Source organism: Oncorhynchus kisutch, linkage group LG16 (assembly GCF_002021735.2).
Source record: "Oncorhynchus kisutch isolate 150728-3 linkage group LG16, Okis_V2, whole genome shotgun sequence".
Taxonomy (NCBI): Eukaryota; Metazoa; Chordata; class Actinopteri; order Salmoniformes; family Salmonidae; genus Oncorhynchus; species Oncorhynchus kisutch.
Genome location: NC_034189.2, coordinates 40666193 through 40692165, shown reverse-complemented (window position 1 = coordinate 40692165; position 25973 = coordinate 40666193). Strand labels below are relative to the sequence as shown.

General features: G+C 46.4%; 1 protein-coding gene across 1 annotated transcript in view; it reads right to left on the bottom strand.

The window, feature by feature from the left end:
- Positions 1-25973, bottom strand: part of LOC109906701 (zinc finger protein GLI2) — an 82106-nt gene that overhangs the window by 32148 nt on the left and 23985 nt on the right. The window contains exons 3-5 of the mRNA XM_020504550.2: positions 11477-11582; positions 3168-3367; positions 823-1002 (exon numbers count right to left, since the gene is read on the bottom strand). Of these exons, the coding sequence (XP_020360139.1) occupies positions 823-1002; positions 3168-3367; positions 11477-11582 (486 nt within the window). The remainder of the gene's footprint in view (positions 1-822; positions 1003-3167; positions 3368-11476; positions 11583-25973) is intronic.

Here is a 25973-nt window from a genome sequence, read left to right as displayed (position 1 = left end):
TCGTGTTCCCTCACACCACACCATAGCCTAATGGGTAACGCCACTGCACGGTAACACTATCCCTGTGTATAATAGTCCGTCTCCCCCTTAGACACCACTACCCTTTTAAGGTGACAGAGGTAGTTGAGGATGAGTGGGCGTTCATTACATTAAACAGACTTCTGGCCCAGGCGCCCTCTGCCTCACCCCTCCTCCCCCCTGTCCCCCTCCTCCAGTAAATGTCATCTCGCTACAATCAGTTCTGTTGTTTATGGAATGTGCTGGCACAGACTTGAGAGAGGGAAAATACTTACTGGACCTATACTGTGGTTACAGTACCTGAGGGCTTCTGGCCCTTTCAAGTTGTTTGCAATGAAAAATGAATAAAAAGGCTTTTTTTGTTTTTTGTTCTGCTGTCTACAGGTCCATTGATCTGGGTTTCATCATTCTCCTACGGTGAGGTTGTTGCAATCTCAGGGTTGCTTTTAAAAGTTACATACTTTCCAATAAAAATGCCACCATGTTATAGTCCTAGAGTACACACCGATACCAACAGAGGAAGGGGCAGGGGACACAAATAAAATCCTTCCCCTAAAATGAATGTTACAATTCATACCCACACACTTCCAAGGGTGGAAGTCTGGGAACTGAGGAAGTCTGAGAACTCCCCACTGTAAATCACCAGGAATTTAGCTCAAAAATACTCGTAAAAATGTTTCCACTTTTGAGACTGTGTTCCCATGCATTCCACCCCTTCCCACACAGACAGTATCAACCTGTTGTGTAGATACAACAGGTTTATGGTAAAGAGGGGTGGGCCTCTGTGGTCCCAGTCTAACTTACCTTCCATGGGGGTGATGTAGTCTGGCAGGTGTGCAGCTGCCGCCGCACCCCCCTGCATCAGCAGCTCTCCGTAGGGGTTACGATGGCTGGTCATCAGGTGGTAGTACTCAGCAGGGCTGGCTCCAGGAGGGGGAGGGGGAAACCCAAACAGACCCCGCTCTTTCAAGTGTTCATGTGCCACTGCATGGGGGCAGAGGAAGGAGGAGAATGAGTGAGGGAAGACAAGAACATTGCAGGGAGAGGAAGGAAGGTTTAGGGGAATGAGGGATGAATGAGATGGAGAGAGAGAGCGAATGAGTGAGGGGGGGCAGAAAGACATTCCAGATTCCAGCCCCGGTCGTTCGACTTGGTCTCACCACATGCTGCCGGAGCCGTTTGAAAAGGGTTAGGGTTAGGACTGGTGACATGATGGCACTTTCCTAGGGAGACATTTTCTGCATCCCAAATGGCACTCTATTCCCTACATAGTGCACTACTTTTGACCAGGGCTCTATATAGAGAATATAGTGCCATTTGGGATGCAGTCATTGATGCAGGACAAGAGGAATGGGAGGTTAGTGATGTGCAGTGAGGCGTGTCAGTAGTCCTGCAGATTAAGAAGACAGATAGACAGATTGAGAGAGAGAGAGAAACAAAGTAGTGTTGGGGATTCTCTCTTTGAAAACATGCACGAACACACACACACACCCTGAAGGAGCACCCTGAATCCTACGGTGTTACTCTGTTAACAACTACACCCAGTAAAGTCCTTTTAAAAGTGTCAGGGGCAATAAGAGTGGGATATGGCCTATAGCTGCTGTTGAATAGCAGCACTCTGTCCCAGAGGCTTCCAAAGTCCATCTGTTTCTCCAGGAATTTAGGAGGAAATATCTGCTCGGTTTATGGTTTGGGTCAGGGTCCAGACGAGGAAGAGACCAGGACTCCCCTCTTTCTCCCCTCTCGCTCTCTCTCTCTCCCTCTCTCTCTCTCTCTCTCTCTCTCTCTCTCTCGCTCCCCCTAATGTGTCACCTCTCCCACTGGAAGTGATCTTTCAGACACAATTAGGCCGTGCTGCGCTAAAAGAGAACAGACGTGTGCTTGTACTGACTACATACAGCAGAACCAGACCTTTATTTTCTCCTTCTCTCTCTCTCTCCTGGATCACATAACCACTTAAATGGAGGGAGTCACTTTGGATCAGCACAATGAGGAACACGTCGTTTGAAGCGATCCGATGAAGGCCATAGCAGAGCTGAGCCGCCCCTCGCCGTCCAACTGTTCTTTTTTTCTCCAATCAAATGAACAGGAAGTCCATAGAAAGAGAATGTGAATGACGAATAGAACACAGCGGACTGGGCCCAAAGGAATCCCGAGGCCTGTCAATGCTAATGTCATGCTAATGTGATGTAGAGCAGAAACGACAATAAGAAAAGAGCAGCAGAACCTCTGCCTGTTTATACCTCTGTTCTATGTGTTGGCCCGCGACAAAGAAGAGAATTTCCTGAAACCATTTCATTTCCATTAGTAGTATTCTATATTAAATCCGTTTTAATAGAAAACTTGGAATTCAGAGCAAAATCCATCCCGAAACAAGGTAGTCCTATTAAAAGTCCTAGAAGATATAACAGTTGTTTTCCAAAAGGGTCACGTGGGAACATCAAACGTCAAACTAAACGTCTGCCGTCTCTCAATGAACTCCAAGGCCGTCTCTCCTCTCTCTCTCCGAACCACCTATTTGAAATTCCCTCAACCAAAAATAGCCACCTTCATTTTCTCCCTCTTTCCCATGGCTTTATCACTGCGGGATCTCCAACCCTGCACTGCTTATTTCACTTTAAAAGCAAGACCACATTACTGTTGACAGACTGTAAAAGGTGATTTATTTCCTATTCTGGCTCCTCGCCTCCACCCGTTATTGTAATTCAGCTCTGAAAAAGAGTTGTCATCACGTCGCTCTGAGGTAAAGGGGGAAAGTTGGGGGGAGTTCCATGGGGACTGTTTAGTTTGATCAATTTCCATGGCTTTCCAATAACCCCCTTGGTATATTGAACACGTGGTGAGAAGAGGGAGGTCAGAGCTTCACAAAAAGCAATATGTCGCATGTAAGACTAATTCACGCAACGTTGTAGCACCGGCTCTACGTATCTAACCTAATCTGTATGCCCACTCAAACATGCTGTTTACTGACAATCACAGCCGCAAATCCCCTCTCCACACTGAAAACAATTGCGTAATCCTCAGAAGTTAGAATCCTTTCATTTCTCCACCAAGCTTTCAGTAATAGGCCAATGACACAATTCCTTCGGTGGGGATCCACAATGAATGACCTTGGGTGTTGCACAATCTAGACATGCAGTTGAACTCACAGTCTGCAGGGCTGAGTCCGCGGGCCGCAGAGATCATGGACAGGGTTGGGCTGCTGTGAATGGAGCGGAGGTAGTGCTCCATGTGAGGGTTGAAGTAGGGGTGAGCGGGGCTGAAGGGGGACTCCCCTGTCCCGGCTGCGTGGGGGGACAGACGGATCAGAGAGATGTCTGACATGACCGGGCTGCCACCTAGTCCAGGACTGGAGGAGGGAGGGAGAGAGAGAGAGAGAGAGAGAGAGAGACAGAGAGAGAGAGAGAGAGAGAGAGAGAGAGGGAGAGACAGAGAGAGAGACAGAGAGAGAGACAGAGAGAGAGAGAGGGAGAGACAGAGAGAGAGAGAGAGAGAGAGAGAGAGAGAGAGAGAGGGAGAGACAGAGAGAGAGAGAGAGAGAGAGAGAGAGAGAGAGAGAGAGAGAGAGAGAGGGAAAGAGAGAGAGAGAGCAAGAGAGGGAAAGAGAGAGAGAGCAAGAGAGAGAGGGAAAGAGAGAGAGAGAAAGAGAGAGAGAGAGACAGAGAGAGAGAGAGAGAGGGAGAGACAGAGAGAGAGAGAGAGAGAGAGAGAGAGAGAGAGAGAGAGAGAGAGAGGGAGAGACAGAGAGAGAGAGAGAGAGAGAGAGAGAGAGAGAGAGAGAGAGAGAGAGAGGGAAAGAGAGAGAGAGAGCAAGAGAGGGAAAGAGAGAGAGAGAGAGAGAGCAAGAGAGAGAGGGAAAGAGAGAGAGAGACACAGAGAGAGAGAGAGCAAGAGAGGGGAAGAGAGAGAGAGAGACAGAGAGAGAGAGACAGAGAGAGAGAGACACAGAGAGAGAGAGACACAGAGAGAGAGAGAGAGAGCGTTATCATCTTAGTTCATGTACACTGTGGTTCATGATGTATTTTGTCTCTTTGTGACGGAAACCTTTGAACAGTTTCTTTTATCCAGAAATCTCAAGTTCTTGTGATTTTCTCAAAGTTACAAGGGAAAGAAAAACAGTTACAAATGAAAGTAAAACAACGGGACCCTCTGCTGTATCTCACCTGACCTAAGTCCTTACATGACATAGCCTAAGGCCTAACCATTTCCCATCTGATACTACAGAGTGGTGCTGCTGCACAATGCAGTCAGAGCACTCGTTCACACACACACACAGACACACACACACACACACACCTGAGACATTTGTATAAACTCTGCAGGCAGGCCAAGTGTGTCAGCCAGCCAGGTCTAAGCCTGAATAATGAATCTAAGGTGAATCTGATACGCTCTGTCTCCTTGCTCTGTGTATATAGACTGGAATGAGAATGAGATCACGTCTAATATCATGGTCTGCGTCCCAGAGGGCACCCTATCCCCTAGTGAACTATAGGCCCTGGTCAAAAGCAGGGCACTACATAGTGAATATGGTGCCATTTGGGACGCAGGTCATTCCTCATCCTATCAGGGCTTTGATCTGGAAATACATTAGCGAGAGATGGGGTCATAGAGCAGACTGTGTGTGTGGAACGCAACCATGCAATGTAATGATATTACATCCCTACGCCATTACCTGATGTCACACTAAGGCAGGCAGGCAGACAGACAGACAGACAGACAGACAGACAGACAGACAGACAGACAGACAGACAGACAGACAGACAGACAGACAGACAGACAGACAGACAGACAGACAGACAGACAGACAGACAGACAGACAGACAGACAGACAGACAGACAGACAGACAGACAGACAGACAGACAGACAGACAGACAGACAGGCAGACAGATAGACACAGACAGACAGGCAGACAGATAGACACAGACAGACAGGCAGGCAGACAGACAGATCGATAGACAGCTAGACAGACAGCTAGACAGACAGCTAGATAGACAAAAGGTTCAACCCTCAACATAAAAATATGTTAGTCTGGCTCTGGCACTGTCATCTGTCATTGTTCCTTTAACCCCAGACAGGGATGACACTGAAGATAGTCACACTGTGCCTGATATGAGTTCTAACCTGACCCGGAGAGGAGGAAGTGAGGAACTCATGGCATGTCAATGAGAGGTGTGTCTCCTGCCTGGTTGCTGCTAGCTGTACAGACAGATCCTCTGACAGGCTGAAGATCAGAGGATACAGCAGCACACACCAGGTAGTCTCTTCCTACAGCCACTGGGGGTGGAGCCATGAGTCTGGAAAGCTAGACTACACACTACGCAGGAGACGCCAGACACATTTTCCTTCAGAACACCAGAAACTAGTACATACGGTCTCCCATTCAAATATAGATATGCCCAGACTGAAGACTTAAAGAAGGTTGAAAACAACTTAATCTCACAAAACCTTATGCTTAAGAGTTTCTCTAGTTACCCAATGAGAAACGATTGCACAGTTTAGTGTCTGAAGCTGGAATCTTTGTCTATTTGTACTCCTTCTCTGAGATGCGTTTTGAATACAGACCCAGGTTGACCTCAATCTCTCAGTTATCCCCAGTACTGTCTGTCTCCAGGGGCCGGATGGTCCGTGCTTGACCCAAAGTGAGTCCACTCCGTTTCCAGTAAATGCCCCCCAGACGACCAAGGCTTGTCTCAAAGCCAACTTTCTGCCATGGGCCAACTTTCTGCCATGGGCCTTAGCTAACGGATGACCATAAAAGGCTCTCTGTCTAAGGCCTGAGAAGAAACAGATATTCCATTCACAGAAAGCCTTTAGATTACTGGGCAACTTAAAACTTCAACCTGATATTATGGACTGGAACCTGGCTGCAAAATGCTCTTGTCCGCCTATAGCTCAGTCTGTCGCTCTTGGCCTTTAGCCACAGACCTTTTCATCTCCCTGAGTCTACCTACCTGCACCATGGGAAGGAGTCTACTAGGTCCAGAGAGCCAAACAGATGGCCAACGGTATGTGGACACCCCTTCAAATTAGTGAATTCGGCAATTACAGCCACACCTGTTGCTGACAGGTGTATAAAATCAAGCACAGGGCCATGCAATCTCCATAGACAAACATTGGCAATAGAATGGCCTCACTGAAGCGCTCAGTGACTTTCAACGTGGCACCGTCATAGGATGCCACCTTTCTAAAAAGTCAGTTAGTCAAATTTCTGCCCTGCTAGAGCTTCCCCGGTCAACTGTAAGTGCTGGTATTGTGAGGTGGAAACGTCTAGGAGCATCAACTGATCAGTCACAAAGTGTTAGGCCACACAAGCTCACAGAACGGGACTGCCGAGTGCTGAAGAGCGTAGCACGTAACAACCGTCTGTGCTTGGTTGTAACACTCACTAGCAAGTCCTAAAATGCCTCTGGAATCCTTTTCATTGCCGAGCAGCCGCGCACAAGCCTAAGCTCACCATGCACAATGCCAAGTGTTGGCTGGAGTTATGTAAAGCTCGACCGCCATTGGACTCTGGAGCAGTGGAGACGCATTCTCTGCAGTGATGAATCACGCTTCACCATCTGGCAGTCAGATGGACGAATCTGGGTTTGGTGGATGCCAGGAGAACCTGCACCAATGCATAGTGCCAACTGTAAAGTTTGGTGGAAGATAAATAATGGTCGGGGGGTGTTTTTCATGGTTCAGGCTACGCCTCTTAGTTCCAGTGAAGGGACCTCTTAACGCTACAGCATACGATGACATTCTAGATGATTCTGTGCTTCCAACTTTATGGCAACAGTTTGTAGAAGGACCTTTCCTAGGACCTGCACAGAACCCTGACCTCAACTCTATCGAACACCTTTGGGATGAATTGGAATGCCGACTGCAAACCAGGCCTAATCGCCCAACATCAGTACCTTACCTCACTAATGCTCATGGCTGAATGGAAGCAAGTCCTCGCAGCAATGTTCCAACATCGAGTGGAAAGCCTTCCCAGAAGAGTGGAGGCAGTTATAGCAGCAAGGAGGGGACCAACTCCATATTAATGCCCATGATTTTGCAATGAGATGTTCAACGATCAGGTGTCCAGCTACTTTTGGTCATGTAGGACAATGCAGGACTGCAGGACAATGCAGGACTAGACCGACGAGTTGCTAGCCTAACACCGTGCACCTGGTGACCTGGTTAGCATGCACTGCGCCCAGCCCGCCACAGGAGTCGCTAGTGTGCGATGAGACAAGGATAGTCCCAACAGAGAGCGCTAAAGCTGGAGCAGATGTATACTTGTTCTAATTAGTCCACTTAGTGTTCTGTCTGAAACACTTTGGGTAATTGAACATGATTTAATTAACACCTCTCCTCCGCAGACATTACCTAATTCTACTGTACTGTAAGTGTTCAGTGGTTTTATATAGGCTGTCTGGATTTAAAGTGTGCTCAATATGACATATAATTTGTATAATGAGGTGTGGATAACTATATGTGTGTGTATGCTTTGTGTGTGTGGTGCATGTATGGCTGGTGTGTGTGTTTGTGTGTGCATGTCTGTGTGTGTCATGTACCTGCGCTGGGCCGCTGCGGTGAGCGACACTAGAGATTAATTACAATGTGACGGTGTCTCCTCTGTAGCTACCTCAGGGCTGGAGCTGTGATTTAGATAAATCACATCGTCCACTTCAGGGCTAGAATGAACTGCTGTAGATTTATATGGGCCTGGACTGCAACATGATATGGATGGTTTGGGCTTAAACTTAACATGCAATACTTTCAGCAGTTCCACATATGCAGAACGAGGGGGAAATTACTTACAACAAACAGTTCATTGGATTAGAGGGTCTGAAACAATGGAATGTTAACATATCATTATTTCTGTGGACACAACCATCCTTTGTTGACTCTGGTCAGCTCAGTATTGCTACCAGTGGCAGTCAGTGCTGTTTATGATGAGGGAGGATGTTATTTATTTATTTTTACACAAAGGTAGGTGCACACAGGTCGAGAGAGTTTAACTACGGTGTAATCATTAGTCCAACAGTGGCAAACGAGAGTTTCTTTTTTCCACAGAATCAGCATAATGATTACACCTGGAACGGTCGTCTGATGAAGAAGGATCGGACCAAAGCGTGGTAAGTGTTCATGATTTTTATTAACACTAAACACTAGAACAAAATAACAAAGTGAGAAACAAAACTGAAACAGTCCTGTCAGGTGCAGAACACTAAACAGAAAACAACTACCCACAAAACACAGGTGGGAAAATGCTACCTAAGTATGGTTCCCAATCAGAGACAACGATAGACAGCTGTCCCTGATTGAGAACCATACCCTGCCAAAACAAAGAAATACCAAAACATTGAAAAATTAACATAGAATGCCCACCCAAATCACACCCTGACCAAAACCAAAATAGAGACATAAAAAGCTCTCTAAGGTCAGGGCGTGACAACACTCCTGATCACCTTAAACACAGTTCACTTTCATAGCATCCTTGTTGTATTCCTTCTCACCTCTATACACTCTCCTCCTCTCACCTTTTCCCTTCCTTTGTGGACTTCAATGCACAACACATCAGCTGTGTGTGATCAGGCGAAAAAACTTTTCCATGCCAAACCATGTAACCATAACCGCTACACACAGCCTACAACGTAGTCCCCATTTTAACTAAAGTAACGTTCCTAGTCAACATAGCTAATAGAACTAATGTGTTAGTAAACCAGTGTATAGTCAGTAAGAAGTTTGGCAGTTACACCGGCAGGTCCCGGGGGAAATAAATTCATCAAATCAAAAGCTTACCCTGATTTGGGAGAGTTCCAGTGTTGTGTTGGATAGTCATAGCCAGCTAGCTAACATAGTATCCCTCTATTTGAGCCGGGTGTTTGAGTAGGCTAAATTAGCCAACTGCATTTGCCAAGTAAGTAAAACTTAAAGTGAAAAAAAATGATGAAATCTCTCTCTCTCCCTTGCTTCTCCTTCATTTAAAAAAAAATATGTATTTGCTCTAAATTGTTCAACTATCCTCTCTCTCTCTCACAAAACAGAGTGTTTTAATCAATTATTTGTTGACATGTGAATATATTTAGTATAGTTTTATCTAAAAAGTCACTTTTTAAATGTTTTAAACATTTTATTTGATTAAATTCACTGAGGAGGATGGTCCTCCCTTTCCTCCTCTGAGGAGCCTCCACTGATTGCTACCTACTAGGAAAGCTGGCCAACCTGTAGCATTAAAACTACAGCTGACAGGTACAACTGTAGAAACAGTACTGCCGTAATGACATTATAAATAGTCTTGCTTGCCTGACTCATAGCGATCCACAATGGGAAGAAACTACATGATTAGCCTCTTAAATATGTACCTTCTGGGCTGACAACGACTTTACCAATCAACCAAACAAGTAATCTCTGCAGAGTTGTTCTTGACAGCTCTAAACAAACAGATGGGAAATGGGAATGAGACAGCGATTATAGAGTCGTTAGAACTGAAGTCACAGAGCAACAGAGCCAGAAGCTACAGTGTTAGGATATTAATGGGAATGTTGCACTCACTGGCAGCCTCTGTCAGTGACTTGATCTGTTCTTATAGCCCTGGGCTGTTTGGTAGACTTAACGCAATCCTCCTCCTCATAGATAATAATGGGCAGACTGAGGCACGGAGTTGTTTTTTTGTTTTCCCCCCCCTAGTCTGGAATACTCAGCATGGGAGCAAAAATATCTGTTTGGGCCACAACTTGTGCACTTTGTTTTTGAATGATCATAGTGATAAAAGTAAAAAATTATTCTCTCTGGGAATAATGCATGTTAAAAAGACATCATATTCTCTCTGAATTGTAATTCGTTGGAAAGTACCTAACTATGCTGTAGCTGTGGTTGTCTCTTACAACAGGTCTTCTTCGGGTGGAAAACTAAACTCGTAATAACTTTTGGGAAGTTTCTAGAACAACCGTGATTTGTCATAGTGTCATGAATGCTGGGACAGCTTGTGCCGACGCACACACTCCATGCGGGTGGTTTATATCATAGCTTCAGTCCAAGCTCCTGCATAGCTACCCGGCACAGCAAAGGAGGTTAGTATCCCCATCCCTACTGTTCTCGGTCTCTAGCTGAACCACTGCTTTGAGCCCAGGACTGCTCCTGTCCTCTCATTTGACAGTGATTAAAAATCTCTCCTCTATTACAGTAGAAAAAGCTCAGAAGAAGAGACTCTGAGCGTCTCTTCCTCTTCCCACTTCCTCCCACTGCCGCCGCTTCCTCCCCACTTTATGACAGCTGTGACAAAATAAGCAGCCCTCTCATTATGTTATATGTAAACAATGAGAAAGGGGACTGTATGGAGATGTCATGTTCGACAATCAAGCAGGGGACCTCTGACACGCAGCCACCAGCGTATAATAAAGTGGGCCTGACTGCCGCGTCTCCTCGACAAATGACACCACACTTAATTTGCTGTGCAATGTTCCTGTAATTAGAGTGAATTTGGCACAGGCACGGGGAAAGACAGCTAGATCAAGGTCTTGATGAATTAGGGGTCCACTGTCAAGATCAAATCACATTAATCAAGGTGGCCCTGTGTAGAGACAGGTTTTTCTACCCCCTCTACTTCCCTGGTGCTGTGATAAATAGCCCTGCTGAAGCCAGGCAAACAGTATGTATCACCATCAAATCTACTGAATTGAAATGGAAATGAAGCCGAACACTATTTCCAGAATTCGATTGACTTTTTTGTGTTTTACCACTATCGTTTTTAAGATAAAGGTAACGTCTTTACTATAGCAAAGTCAAAGAACGTTCTGGTTCAATTTCCCTTGTGAAAGAACTGAGATGTCGCTACCAAACCAATCGTGGCCACTACTAACCAAGCTAATCATCCAACGGACGGCACAGTAACCTGAAAGTTGAATGAATGTACATGTAACCGTCATAGAACCAATTACTATGCTGTACTGGAGACTTCTGTACGGTGTGAGAGCCTAATGATGCTGTTTTCTTGGGACCAAACAGATTAGGACCACTATAACACAGTAATGAATGTAGAGGACTGTTGTAGGTAGAGGGGGAAAGGTTGTGTGTGTGTGTGTGTGTGTGCGTCATGTCATTTGTGATGGATACAGCACTGTATAGCTAACTAATGGAAAGAGGATGTGTATTGGCTTGCCACAGGCTAGTAGGTTGATACTTGGCAAAAAGCAAAGCTGTCCCCCATAATCATCAACTGTTATAGGAAATGAGGTATGTGAGGGAAAAATGGTAACATTCTGTATTAACTGACATTGGATAGTCATTTGTACTTTTTAAAGATAATAATATTTAATCTGTGATATTAAATCTGGGCAACACTTTTGCTCTCATCCTTCCAAATGGAAGGTTGCCCTTGAAATGCTATGCAGCGTTGGCTAAAACAAGGCTATCTAATAGCTAATTGCTATGTATTAGTGTAAACAGCTTGTGTATACAGTAGAGACCCGCCTGAAGAAGACTTACCCATGCATGGCATGTAGGGTGTGGGGTTCATAGTGATATCTTCCCTCGTGGTGACGCATGTCAATCGGGATGGGCGTGTGGAACGTCGGGAAGACGTGGTGCGGGGCTGCAGAACAGAGAAGAAGAGGGTGAGACGGAGAGAAAAATTGTTCAGACTTAAAAATAAGAGTTGGGCTTCTCAAAAGCTACATTTCAAAGACAAAATACGGCTATAATAAAGCAACATGAATTTCAGAGCAAGCTGAGCAGTTTTGCCTAAAATATTGGCACTATCACACAAGAGTGGAATAAATAAATAATCAAAGTCATCCTAAGAAATCCTACATCTTGAACATAAAAGATCTCCAACTGGGCTTTTGACAAAGACCTGCAGCTAGTCAGTCTTTGAACTAAGGGGGATGATGGACTGCATCAAGGAGAACTGGAGCCCGACGCAAACCGGGCCTGACAGCATTGGGAAGAGGCTTCTTCTTCTAGCCCCCTGCAACAACAACTACCCATTCAAACAGTAACAGCACGGCCCTCATCAGACGTCTGAGCAGGTGGTAGACAGTAGACTCTGTAGACAGCACTGACAGGGTAGTATACTGTACCCAGCTACTCACTCAGTCACACTCTAGTGTAGTCGAATCAAATTCCCGAAATGCCACAGTATTATTTAGCTGAGAGAGAAATCATTATTCAGGGTTATTACAGGCTCAGAGACAGAGCCCAATGAAACACACATTAAATCAATTCTAGTTTAATTTACTTAAGATATATTAGTACATTTACAAAATATAGTAAATATTTTGTAATTGAAGGTCCTTTCTCAGCAAGGCTGTTGGAAGACACCTGATGCGCAGACTTTTGTGTAAGACACACAGATAATTTTAAGGTACTTTTCAATGTCACGTTACTGTATTAGGGTTAGCATGAAACAGCTTTAAAAACAGCTTTACAGTCTCTTAACCAAAACCAGACACAGGGATTGTAGTATTTATGTCCGGAAACACAAGAGATCACAGCTGGCCACGCATGGAAAATTGAAAAAAAAGGCAAGAAATGAAATGTAGCTTTTATGAGGCTCAGGTCATTATAAAACATTTTGATGTAAGGTATTTCAAGACAAATTTGAGGGCCTCAAAAGCAGACGGTCGAGGAGAAGGACCGTCTCCAACCGGGAACCCTCTCGCCCCCCCCCCCCCCCCCCCCCATACTAAGGCACCGGTCGGTCCAGGATCCAAACCAACAGGAGGCCATCCCTCTCCAGGCCGTACCCCGCAGCAGCTGGTCCTACTTTATGTTTTACAAGAAACTCCCTGGCTGAGATTGTTTCTCCATCCAGAACCTGTTGAAGTGAACGCTATGCTGCGTCAACTGCAACAGCCTGTGCTGTGTTTCACTGCAGCGATTACGAAAGCAACCCTCGATGACTCTGGCCTGAGGGTGATCAAATGGAATTCAGTGAGGAGTTTAGAAGCTAAAGTCCCCCTCTGTCTCTCTCCTGACCACACCTCTTTAATGGAGAGAGTGCTGGGCAGGCAGGTCACTCCTGAAGAGCTGAACAAGTTCTTTGTACAGAGAGGGCAGAGTTTGTATAAGCTAAGGACACAGAGGTCAGAGGACAATGTGGGTGGAGAGGAGCCAGGCCAAACGTCTTATACTAGCATTCACAGAGAAGACCTCTGGTAATCTGGGCTGAAATAGGAGCTTCTCTGTCCACCCACCACCACAGAGTGGTTTCTGTAGCGACCACAACTGTTGGCCTGTTTGAAAAGGCTTCGTTGTAGTGGACCGTCCCATTTTTGGGAAGACTTGGAGCTCTTACTAAACATCCCTGTATGAAAGCCAGCGAGAGGGGACCTGCGTCACATCACAACCAGCAGTAAAGTACCTCGGACAAACAAACAGCGAGAAGTCAAACCACTAGGCAGCAATAGTAAAGGTCACGGGATGTGTGTCACAAAGACCGATTCCTTGTTTGCAAATACAGAAGTTACAGAGTTGCACTTTTCACTTGACAGGTCAAAGATACTGGGCAGCGTCCCACCGAGTCAGAAGGGACTGTTTATAAAGTGCTGAAAGGACAGGGCTGTTGGAAGACTGGTTCTATTTTAGCGTTGTTAGAGGGATCAGACTAGGAAGCAGGAGAGGAGCTTAGAGAAGCGCGGAGGAGGAGGCAGGAAGCGCTGGCTATTTCCGGCTTACAGCCGTCCACCACCGACAGGGCTGTATACAATGAGGAGAAGAAGAGGAGAAGAATGGTGCATCATTCTTAAACAGTCCCAGCTTCCATTATTTAGCTCCCCCCTCCTTTTAGTAACATCCCACACCATGGAAAGAGAATACTCCCAGACTGAGATCCAACCTCATCGAGGCGCCACTTCACCCAACACCATTAATCAGCTGACATGGTCACAGTCTTTTCCGTAAAACAGTCACTCGTTTTCGGGTGTTATTTTCAGAGCTCCAAAAAAAAGTTTCCCCCCCTTTTGTTTGAGATGAACAAGGACCTTGTTTTAATTTGCAGATCTAATGGGCCTCCGTTCAGCCGGTACCTACACCCTTCAGTGAGGTATAATCCCACCCGCCCCCTGTAAAGTGTTCCAGTGGGGTAAAATGAATGTTAGCAGGGCAGCACTCTGACAGCCGCGGCAGCTTCATATTTAATGACTTGTATTTTAATTATGTCCCTCATTCACCAGGTACACCATCTTCCTTGGCTTTTCTCGACAGCCTCCTTTTTTAATTTTTATCACCGGGCTCAGTCGTACAGATAATAAACTTCTGGTTTAAGGTAATTACTTAATCAGGACAAACCTGTGTGTTAAGCAGCGCTATTAAGCGGTGTGGTGATAAATCAGAGCTGTAGTCGATGGTGTGATGCTGCTGGGCGATTACATCCACGGTCTAATCAGTCTCTGGGAGACCCTTGCGGTCGTTAAGTACCTAAATTACACAAACAGCGTGCTAACAACACGGTGCTTGTCGCGAGGCCGTGGAGGAGGACAGAGGAGGCCCATCGGGATGTTTGTTAATACCAGCCAGGCAGCCACCGGCACAACGCAGCATGCTCACCTTCTGCACAGTGATACATGGAGGTTATTGGTAGGTGGCTCAGGACCTAGCTGACGAATTCTGATATCTTCCCCCTCCACTCCCTGTCCCGCAGCTCATGGTGGGGGGTACCGTAAATATTACACTGAGGTTAACAATTCAAATTGACCAGTAACAGGGAGGACGGTGGAGCTTTCGGTGTAATTCCTTAGAATCACATTTGTATTTTCAAAGCTTTTAAATTGAGAGGCTACTGAGAGCTATTCCGAAAGCCAATCTGAAAATCTAAAGCCGCTTGTTCCCCTGCCATCTCCCAGAGTGCCGTGCAGCACGAGGCCCTGTGTGTAGCAGCAGTTGGCATGGGGTTTTGTAGTTAGGACCCCAGGCAGATTGTACTGGAGGTATTTCCTGTTTGCGTGAGGCTAATTTCCCCTGTCATTCTGCTAGTAAAACAGAAAAGCTTTTAATTTCACTGCTGAGGTCTCTCCTCTCAGGATATCCATTAATCCCAGTGAGCCCATTACGCCATCCAGATCTGGGATCAGTTTGGACCTGAAACAAGAGGGATGTTATTTTTGCCTGTATAACAGAAAAGCAATAGGACTGTCAACACCGGATGAAAGTATATTCTGACTTAAAGACAGACACAGAAAGGATTCCACTCTGTATAATTGTGGGAATGTCCCTGAGTGGATGAAATAGCATGAAGAGTTGGAATGTTTTTTTTTTAACCATCAAATGTGGTTTTAGTCCTCCAGGCCAGTCCAGATCAGGCAATGCAATGTACAGTATGGTCCCATTAGAACCCAGTGTCTCTGCATGTGTGTGTGTGTGTGTATATGTGTGGAGGGGTGTGTGTGTGTGTGTGTGTATATGTGTGGAGGGGTGTGTGTGTGTGACGATGAGAAAGTGAGAGGGCCTGCTGCGGTGCTCCACCAGATGTAAAAACAAATGTTATCACCCAAAGACTAATAGATGTGAGGGCCTAAGCACCGGGACATTCCAACACTGTTTCCCCCATGGGGGGGATTGGACCCAGTCAGTGAATCAGGTGAACACATGCAGCCTCCTGAACTCTCCAGAGCGCTCGCCTTTTGTTCTCCCCCGCTGCGTGTGAACAATGGACCTGTCTGTGTGATAGAATAAACCCTGCTCAGGGTTGGCCAATCCCCCAACTGGTCCACTGGGTTGACTGGCTCAGGACGCCCATGCTGCCTCTTCTGCCTGCCTCGGGGCTCTCTTAGGGCTACGCTACTGACAACGTCCCCCCGAGTGGTGAATCCTTTTGTTGATATGTGAGAAATGTAATGGCAGGTGTCCCGTAAGGGATGGAATTAGTGGCTAATATGTACGCGTGTGGAATTAAAATAGCAGCTTGCAGTCATTTTCATGTGTGATTGATTCTAGCGGGCTTATGTAGAGTCATCCGAGTCCTATGTTTAAAAACAGGGGCCCAGGTCAGATGAAACATTTTACTGATGTGTTCTGTCATACTTATGAACACCTGTCAATGTGAGTTTCCCATTGTGAAAGATCAATATCCTCCGTTCTCACAGATGAAGTCACTTTTCCGGAATAGGTCAGTGAGTGTTGAGTGTGGCCACATCATGGTGTGGGTGTTGGGAGCTGCTTCACTCTGTCATGTTTAGGTGACCCAGTCCTGGCTACTCTTTGTCTCCTGTCCCTCCCTGACCCCTCAACCCCTCTCTCCCCCATTACCCCCCCCCTAATTCACCCCCTACCATTATTAATGATGCATTAACTTGGCCTACACTTTTAATGAGCCTGTTTTGGTTTGCACTCACTCAACCACCCTGCGCAGTCACACAAAGAGGCCTATTATTCTGGTGACAAAACATCACTATGGTGGAAAACGCCTGTCCCACAGACAGGGGAGAAAGACACACAGAGGCCGGTCCCATAGATCCACTGCTACAAGACTACGGAGAAGACGGACAGTGATCTGCTGAGGGGAAGGGAGTCAGATAGTTACAGCGGCAACGCTCCTCTGTTTTAGCATGTTGTGTTTAAAACAGCTGTGGAGCATTGTTGTTGTGCCGCCTGCCTGCCTGCCTGCCTGCCTGTCTGTCTGCCTGCCTGCCTGTCTGCCTGCCTGCCTGTCTGCTGGAGTTTTGAATGTCAGGTGTGCTTTGCTTTATGGTGTTTTCGGCCAATAAAAACAGAACCCCGGGCATGTTTCCGTGACGAACCCTTCAGAGGGGGAATATGACTCAAGCATGAGTCACTCACACAACAGCTTTAAAGGCCCACTCTGTGGTAGAACCCCACTAGAAGACTGCTTTACTAAACACCACAGTATCTCTATGCGCTGTGGCTGTCGGACTAAATCGCCTCTTCAATTGAAAAGCAATGACAATACGATCGATCAGTCAAGTTACCATCCTTATTCTAGAACCAAATTACATTTCTTAAGCCAAATGTTTTTTCACCAGAGCTTGCATTTTTGTTGCTAGTCTCTAAAACTAAATAAAGCTCAGACACCAGAGAGAGGAAAGGTAAAAACAAGCGTTGGCCATCTTGAGACAAAAGCATATACCCTCAAATAACCACTCCTCTTAAATCACAATACTCTGTGGCATTGTGCAGACCTGCTGGAGTGGGGCCATTTCCTGTGTCGTGGGGACGGGCCTGTCCGTCATGTTGTCAGACTACAAAGTGAGAGGAATGGCCTTGGAATGCTGACTCACACAAGTTCTGTCCCTGCACTGTGCTCTGTGGGGCGCCGGCCTGGGTCCCAGAGGCCCCTAGTGTGCATGGCAGGTACAGATAACGATCTGTGGCCCTGACCCCTCTGACTCTCTGCTCCCTGCGTTCCCAGATCACCCTATAACGCAACTTCCGCTGGTACCCCCAGGACGGGGCGCGGAATGCCCAAATAATTTGAATACGGTCCAGAGATCAGCTGGCTGCCCCTCCTAGATCTCCGCTCGGTGCTGTCCTCTGCTCTCCTCTCCTCTCAGCAGAAGAAAATCACACAAGTTTACAATGAGAAGGTAACTGAACATAGAATGGAAACGTTCCAAGGTCATAACAACGACCTTGATAAGGAACAGGAGAATAAAGAGAGTTAATGCCCTTCGTGGAACGTTTTCAAACAAACAGGACAGAGTAAAGACAATAAACACACAATGTTAATGAGAAACAAAACAAAAGACCCTAAACGTACTATTTTATTGGCACTAAAAAGAGGCTCGCCTGCACCACACGTCAGCTGTTGTTATCACAACAGTTAATGAGGAACGTCTGTTGTTTTATTTAAAGATGACCAATGCCAAAACATTTTTTACTCAAGTATTTTTTCCCTCACATGTGAAAATCGCCACAAAAGAGTTTGCAAGAACAAAAACAAAAACAAAGACTTAATAATACAGCCAGGCTTTTTATGGAGAGATGGCGGCAGGAGTCTGTGAAGCCTGTAGCCTCACTAGCCTGTGAATCCCAGACCAGTGTTTCTGACTAGGACCAAATATCACTCCCCTGACCCTGCTCCTCCACTGCCTTTCTTTCATCCCTCTTTCTTCCGACGTTGCGACGGGAGCCTGCTCCATTCTTGCTCCAGCTCTGCCTATGTCACGCTCACTGCTCTCGTTCTTACTTCCGCACTAAGCAGCAGGCCAGGCCACACATTGCAACAGCCAACAGGGCTCAGCCAGGAGGATATCTCTACTCTAGTCTCAGACCCCTGGCCAAGAACTTCAGTCACATCCCTTGACATGTTCTGTAGTCTGGCTGCAGTAGCAGCTGCTTGTCTCTGTGTGTCAGTAAGCTACATCCCACCTAGCTTTCCTTTGGTCACACACACTAGACTATTCAAAACCTCTTTAACGTTCTGGCAAATATTGTTGAACAAGCCCTGTGCACACTTGCAACAATACGCCTGTTTGTCGGCTGAGGGGCCTGGATGAGGCTGAGGCCAGACTTGACTCCACCACCCTCTCCAGCCATCCCTCTCTCTCTCCCTCTCTCTCTCTCCCTCTCTTACACATCCCCAATAGGACACCCCTGACCCCTGTAATTCAGGGGCTGAATACCAATCGCAGGGGCACAAACAACCCAGGCAAATAGAGCAGTGTGTAACGATAAAGTGCTCAGTCTGGGAAAGTCGTCGCCCACACAAAGAGAGAAGAGTACACAGTCAAACACGAAACTCAAGCCTCTAACATCTAACTGAGTATGAGATTAACAGAGATCGGAACAAGTCACAATCAGATAAGGGATATTTTAACAAGGAATTCAATCCGTGGAGAAATCACCGTTTTCAATTTCTGTTTTATTACGCAATCAACTAAAGCAGCGGTAGGCAACCCTGTTCCTGGAGTGTTGTGGGTGCTGCCGGCTGTTGTTTCAACTCGGCACCACACCTGACCAACTGAGCTAAATGATCAGTTCAGTGATTGCCTCAATTCAACACACCTGGTCGTCCCGGTCGGTTAAATCAAAGACATGAAGTCCCGCAGGGTTGCCTGGCCCTGAACTAAAGGTTAGTGCTTTGAGATCCCGAGGCAAACAACACAATGGCCACCCATTGCCCATGAGACAAGCTATGCAGTATGATAGACTGTGTCATTGTGTGGTCATTAAAGTGAGACGTTGTTGAAAACCTCTTCCCTCAGTCATTATAATTAGACCATGTATCCATGACTTGTGAAATTCCGTCGTTAGAAAAGGATAAATGAACAACGTGATTTGTGACCTTATTCTAGTCCGGGCCTGCTTAGCTAGTTAATTAGTGTGTACGCGCTCAAGCATTGGGTGGAAGACAAACCATGTTACACCAACAATTAGTCTACAGAAGGACCATTGGCAAACTGAGCGCATCAGAGACAGTAACAACAAACACTACACTCATTTCATCCATTTGTCGTATACCTTAATTAACATGCCTACTGTACAGAAAGAACATTGACATGTATAATCCCATGGTCAAATAAAAGACACTCGGAATTCTGCTGCTCGGGCTTTAACCTTTCACTGCAGTGGGCTAAATCAGGGTCACCGAGTGTTTCTTGGTAGTCTTGAACCAATCTACTTTAAAACAGAAGTGTACGCCTCACACACATGGTTTTGGGGCTTGAAGGGCTTGAACAAAGAAAACACCTGTACCATGTCAGATATACAGTTGAGTTTGCATCTCAATAGTATACTTTATATACATCACGGAAGGCTGAAATATAACAAAAAGGTTTGGCATAGAAACACTGGATTATCTTTATAATTTTATAATTTTGGTCATTGACTGCAGTAAAGGGCTACAATGGAGTAGCCTCATCCAAGTTTTCCAAATAATACTATAATCTTGAGCTGCACTCTCAAAAGAAAGAACAGAACAGTGAAGGTTTTTACCAACTGAGACCCTGATTGTGAATTGTCCTCAGACTCAGCTACTATCAATCTTACCAAGCCTGGGTACCAGGCTCTCATAATTACATGGAGTAGAGCTCAGTGATTCCAGTATAATTTGAGAGAGGAAGGAATCCCCTTGATTGTGATATGAGGGGCCAAGCATGGGTCCTGCTGACGTGGAGAGCGCGTCTCCCTAAACCCTGCTTGCTGCATCCCACCTGTGTGTGTGTGTGCGTGAATGCATGTGTGTGTGTGTGTGTGTGTGTGTGTCTGCGTGCGTGTGCATGAGTATGGGGCCACAGCCAAAGCAGAGAGAGTGCTGCTGTGCGGGACCATCAGTTCTACTCTTGTTACCCCCCAGACGCTGGGTCGGCTCTGTACAACTACAACCTCCAACCACTACAAGGTAATAGAGCTGACAGGTTGTCAGCTATGATTGAGTTTAGCCTTCAATGAGAAATGTGTCATGACACCCACAGCTCAGAGACGAGTTTTTCCAAAATGTGTTCCCGCTGTGTTTTTAGTTGAGTTCCAACCACATGGGGTAGAGATAATATTGAAATGAAAAAGCTAGCATATGAAGTAAGTTAAATCAGACAGATTTTGTTGGTCAAATTATTTTGTTAAATTTGCGTATCGGCAGTTGATCTTGAACTCAAGCCAATGTAGAAAAGGTCCATCCATCCCTCCCCTGTTTTTAGCACACGGTTCAGTGAAACCTGCAGGACTGCTAGCCAAGTCATTAGCTAGTGAAAACAGATCAATCTCTCACTATTTAGTCTCCTTTCACCTTCTGACTTTCGACATCCTCCACTTCACCGCCGTCAATGGAAACCCTGTGTGCGACTCAGATGGCACCCTACTACCCTATGGGCCCTGGTCCAAAGTAGTGCACTAAATAGGGAAAATGCTGCCTTTTGGGATGCCCCTCTGCCTCGGTTTGAGGCAGGCAGACTGACTGATGATGGGGATCAGGAGAAGTGGCAGTGATGGGAGGACGAGAGGAGAGGGAGAGAAACCCCCATTTGGGGGAAGTACAAAGGGTCTCATTGAGAGGCAAGTCTTTCGTCAACCCTGAGGGGAAGAGACGTTCATTACTGGAGGGGAATACGGTCACCTTCGTTGGGCCTAGTCCTGTCAGTTCCACTGGAGGTTGGTGGGACTTCCCAGCTCTACTGGGGTCTAGTTCTGTCAGTTCCACTGGAGGTTGGTGGGACTTCCCAGGTCTACTGGGGTCTAGTCCTGTCAGTTCCACTGGAGGTTGGTGGGACTTCCCAGGTCTACTGGGGTCTAGTCCTGTCCGTTCCACTGGAGGTTGGTGGGACTTCCCAGCTCTACTGGGGTCTAGTTCTGTCAGTTCCACTGGAGGTTGGTGGGACTTCCCAGCTCTACTGGGGTCTAGTTCTGTCAGTTCCACTGGAGGTTGGTGGGACTTCCCAGCTCTACTGGGGTCTAGTCCTGTCAGTTCCACTGGAGGTTGGTGGGACTTCCCAGCTCTACTGGGGTCTAGTCCTGTCAGTTCCACTGGAGGTTGGTGGGACTTCCCAGCTCTACTGGGGTCTAGTCCTGTCAGTTCCACTGGAGGTTGGTGGGACTTCCCAGCTCTACTGGGGTCTCGCTGTAACTTTGGAGACTGACTGACTTGAAGTTCCAATACTTGCAAGGGTGTTCCTGTTCTGTGTTTCATGGACTACAGCTTGATTGATGAACTAAATTATCCGATGATTGCTTTTACATTATCCGTGTGCATTATACACGTATGTGAGAGCATTGAATTGTGTGCTCAAGAAATGTATAGTAAATATGCATTTGGATTTGGTCTTTTAAAATTCTCTCTGGTTCTCTCAGAGAGAGAATACGGCTTGCTAATAGGGGCCCGTTGACTTCGCTGTGCTTATGAGGGAAAATACGGCTCAATCAGGGAATTTAACCACCTGCACTTGTTTATAGTCATTAGCAGTTGGCTATGGGCCACTGGTGATGTGTGGACTGGACGTGTTATAGGTTTTACAGTAAAACTATTTAAAAAATACAAGACCTTTTAACAGAGGTGGAACACCTAAGGTTTCACTGTTATAATATTTGATTTCAAATCCATAAATGTACTGTAACCTGGTATATTTTGTAACGATTCATAATTAGCGGACAAATACACTGCTGTGGTGTTTTATCCTCACTTAAGGTTTGATTTGCGTAGTAAACTCTTGACTGTCTTAATGAGATGTTATTGCTTCATCTCCAGCTGTTTGTCTCCGTAGTTACAGGGCAATTAGTCCTGTATTTCAAATCCCTTTAAGCAGTGTGATAATAGGTCAACTTTATTGCACTACTACTAAAGCAGTTAAATATTGCAACTGAAACACAAAAGGGGACAAATTATTATTATTTTGTATAAAAAAGGTCCCCCACATTTCTTTGCTACAATATTTATTTTCCTATGAATGGTAATGCCTCAAAAAAGGAGTTTGAGGGAACTGAAGTGGCTAGGAGTTGATGATACATGTCCCAAAAAATGACCTTATTTATTTAATGAAATATCCAATATCCTACCTCATAGCTCATATTTTCCTTTTTGATAACATTACAAAGACAAATTGCTTCATAGAAGCTACATTTTCTTCACTGTATGGGGCTGAATACGCATGGGAAACACTGGTGTTACCACTAACCAGTCTTAAATCCAAACAAAATCACATGTCATTATGATGGACAACTGAAGCAGGAGGCCTGAATAGATGTGAGGGGGTCTCATTGTTGATCCAAACGGAACCCCCTCCGACTAGCCACCCTGCTCCACACTCACCCATCCAGTCTCCTGTGTGTCTCTCTCTCTCTGCCTCTCTGCTTCTGCCCACAGATTTCTTATGTCCTGCCGCCTCTTTCCTTCTATTTCCCTCCTCCTTCTCTCTCTTTTGTCAGATGGAGTTAGGAACGGGCCCATGCTGGGATGGGCAATATTTCCACGTCAACTCTTTGGGCCTTTATTATCATCGCTTAAATGAATAAGCATTTCTTTATTTGTTCATTTTAATCTTTGTAAAATTATCGGGGGAATTAATCAACAACTTGGGTCAAGCCACAAGCTATTCAAAGTACCTAGTTATCAAGTGAATTGAAACTATTTCAGGTCCAATTAACAAAATGTAGGGAGCCCTAATTCATTCATGGGGCGGCAGGGTAGCCTAGTGGTTAGAGCGTTGGATTAGTAACCGGAAGGTTGCAAGTTCAAATCCCAGAGCTGACAAGGTACAAATCTGTTGTCCTGCCCCTGAACAGGCACTTAACCCACTGTTCCTAGGCTGTCATTGAAAAGAAGAATTTGTTCTTAACTGACTTGCCTAGTTAAATAAAGGTAAAATTCATTTTAAAAATTACTTGCATTAATGTGATACATGTGTCTATGTATGTTTAGACTTCCTCCCCTCACTGTACTGTATTATCCTCAATGTTTGTAGCGTGCATGAAGGTGTGAACGGATCTACTCCACACTTAGCATTGTCAGACTGATCCTACCAGCACCACCAGGCAGAATGATGTGGGAGGACGGGAGCTTGTTTTGGGGTTTTGGCACAGCCGTGACGGCCCTCACAGAGCCAAGACGCCTGGGAGTCTCCTCTCCTCATCTCCCCCAGCAGGGTGAGGCTTGCCTGACTGACTAATGGAGGGAGGGAGGGTTCACCTGGAGCCCAGGGACAACTGGCTGCCAGCCAGACTACTCTTGGCAGGGTAATGTCTACAAAACACAACACGATCGAGTGAAGAAAAACAGAGGAGGAGAGAAAAACAAAGCAATATTACACCACAATACAAACACTCTGATGGTGTCTCGCACGGCCCTGTCAGGACTCACCCAAGGCTGTCCTCTTGTCTCCTCCTCTCCTCCCTCTCACTCTCTTCCCCTTTACCCATTTATCCTCCCCTCATCATGCAAATGAGCAATGTGTGCAGCAGGGCAAGCACCCGCACACGACAAAAGCGCCTGAAACACAGACTGTTGCTGCAGCCACAGTGATGTGCAATGCTCAATAACTCTCTTCTGGATGGGTGAGTATCACAGATCAGTACCACATGAGTACATCTGCTGTCCTGTTGCCTGGTGCTCCAGTCCTGACCCCATCAGTTAACTACTGAACATGCGGAGCGGGAGCTCTGAGAGGCTCTGTGGGGAGAGGCTGAGAGAGGTGTAGCCTCAGCTTGCCTCTTCTTTGAGCAACTGACCCAGCCCACTGCAATGAAGACTCCATGTTCCAGATAAACACACAGCGTCATGGTAAAGTGAACCTCGGTTGACCGTATGAGGTTACGAGCTAATCGGACACACACACACGTGTTGTGTTTTAATTCTGCAGAGGGCAGATGTGTCTAAGCTGAGGTCCGTTATGAGAACTTTAGTCAGTCTGGTTTGAGCCCAGATGACCCGTCTGCCCCTCGCTAGGGTCCCACGCCCTGATCTGTTTACACAAGGAGTGCACCACGCTAGCTGTCCCCGGTCCAGTGTGTGTGTGTGTGTGTGTGTGTGTACCGTCTCCCTTCCCACGTGCTCCCCTTCCCCTGTATCTGTTTATTATGGTTTGGGTAATCCACAGGCCCTGTGGCTACACTGTCAGACAGTAAGCTAACAGTGGCAGTCTAGGGCTGGGCTGCATCCCTAACTCAGAGCAGTGGGCTAGGGATCACTGGAGCATTGGTAGTGGCAGCAGATTCCCATGTTCTGGACTGCAGAACCCTCTCCTCTCTGTCTGAGAAGGGTAGCTCACTGGGCCTGTACTGCAGCCTACAAGGGCAGTAATTTGAACTTATAAGAACACAACACACGGCAGAGAAAGCAGCGCTAAATCAGAACCTGCTGGGAATGGTATGCCATTCTTGAAGAAGAAGAAGAAGAAGAACAAGAAGAAGAAGAAGAAGGGGGGGGAAAAAGTGGGGGAGTTAGACTCTTAATCCCCTGAAGCATCCATATATCGCTCTCTAAACCTCTCTCAACCTCTCCCAACCTCTCAAAACCTATCTCAACCTCTCCCAACCTCTCAAAACCTCTTTCAACCTCTCTCAACCTCTCCCAACCTCTCTTAACCTCTCTCAACCTCTCTCAACCTCTCCCAACCTCTCAAAACCTATCTCAACCTCTCCCAACCTCTCAAAACCTCTTTCAACCTCTCTCAACCTCTCCCAACCTCTCAAAATCTCTCTCAACCTCTCTCAACAATCTCCCAACCTCTCTCAACCCTCTCTCAACCTCTCCCAACCTCTCTCAACCTCTCTCAACCTCTCCCAACCTCTCTCAACCTCTCGGAACCTCTCTGAACCTCTCTCAACCTCTCCCAACCTTTCAAAACCTCTCCCAACCTCTCAAAAACTCTCAACCTCTCAAAACCTCTTCCAACCTCTCAAAACCTCTCTCAACCTCTCTCAACCTTTCCCAACCTCTCTCGACCTCTTCAGCCTCTCCCAACCTCTCTCAACCTCTCCCAACCTCTCTTAACCTCTCTCAACCTCTCTCAACCTCTCCCAACCTCTCAAAACCTCTCTCAAACTCTCTCAACCTTTCCCAACCTCTCTCGACCTCTTCAGCCTCTCCCAACCTCTCTCAACCTCTCGGAACCTCTCTGAACCTCTCTCAACCTCTCCCAACCTATCAAAACCTCTCTCAACCTCTCTCAACCTTTCCCAACCTCTCTCGACCTCTTCAGCCTCTCCCAACCTCTCTCAACCTCTCTCAACCTCTCCCAACCTCTCTTAACCTCTCTCAACCTCTCTCAACCTCTTCAGCCTCTCCCAACCTCTCTCAACCTCTCCCAACCTCTCTTAACCTCTCTCAACCTCTCTCAACCTCTCCCAACCTCTCAAAACCTCTCTCAACCTCTCTCAACCTTTCCCAACCTCTCTCGACCTCTTCAGCCTCTCCCAACATCTCTCAACCTCTCGGAACCTCTCTGAACCTCTCAAAACCTCTCCCAACCTATCAAAACCTCTCTCAACCTCTCTCAACCTTTCCCAACCTCTCTCGACCTCTTCAGCCTCTCCCAACCTCTCTCAACCTCTCTCAACCTCTCCCAACCTCTCTTAACCTCTCTGAACCTCTCAAAACCTCTCC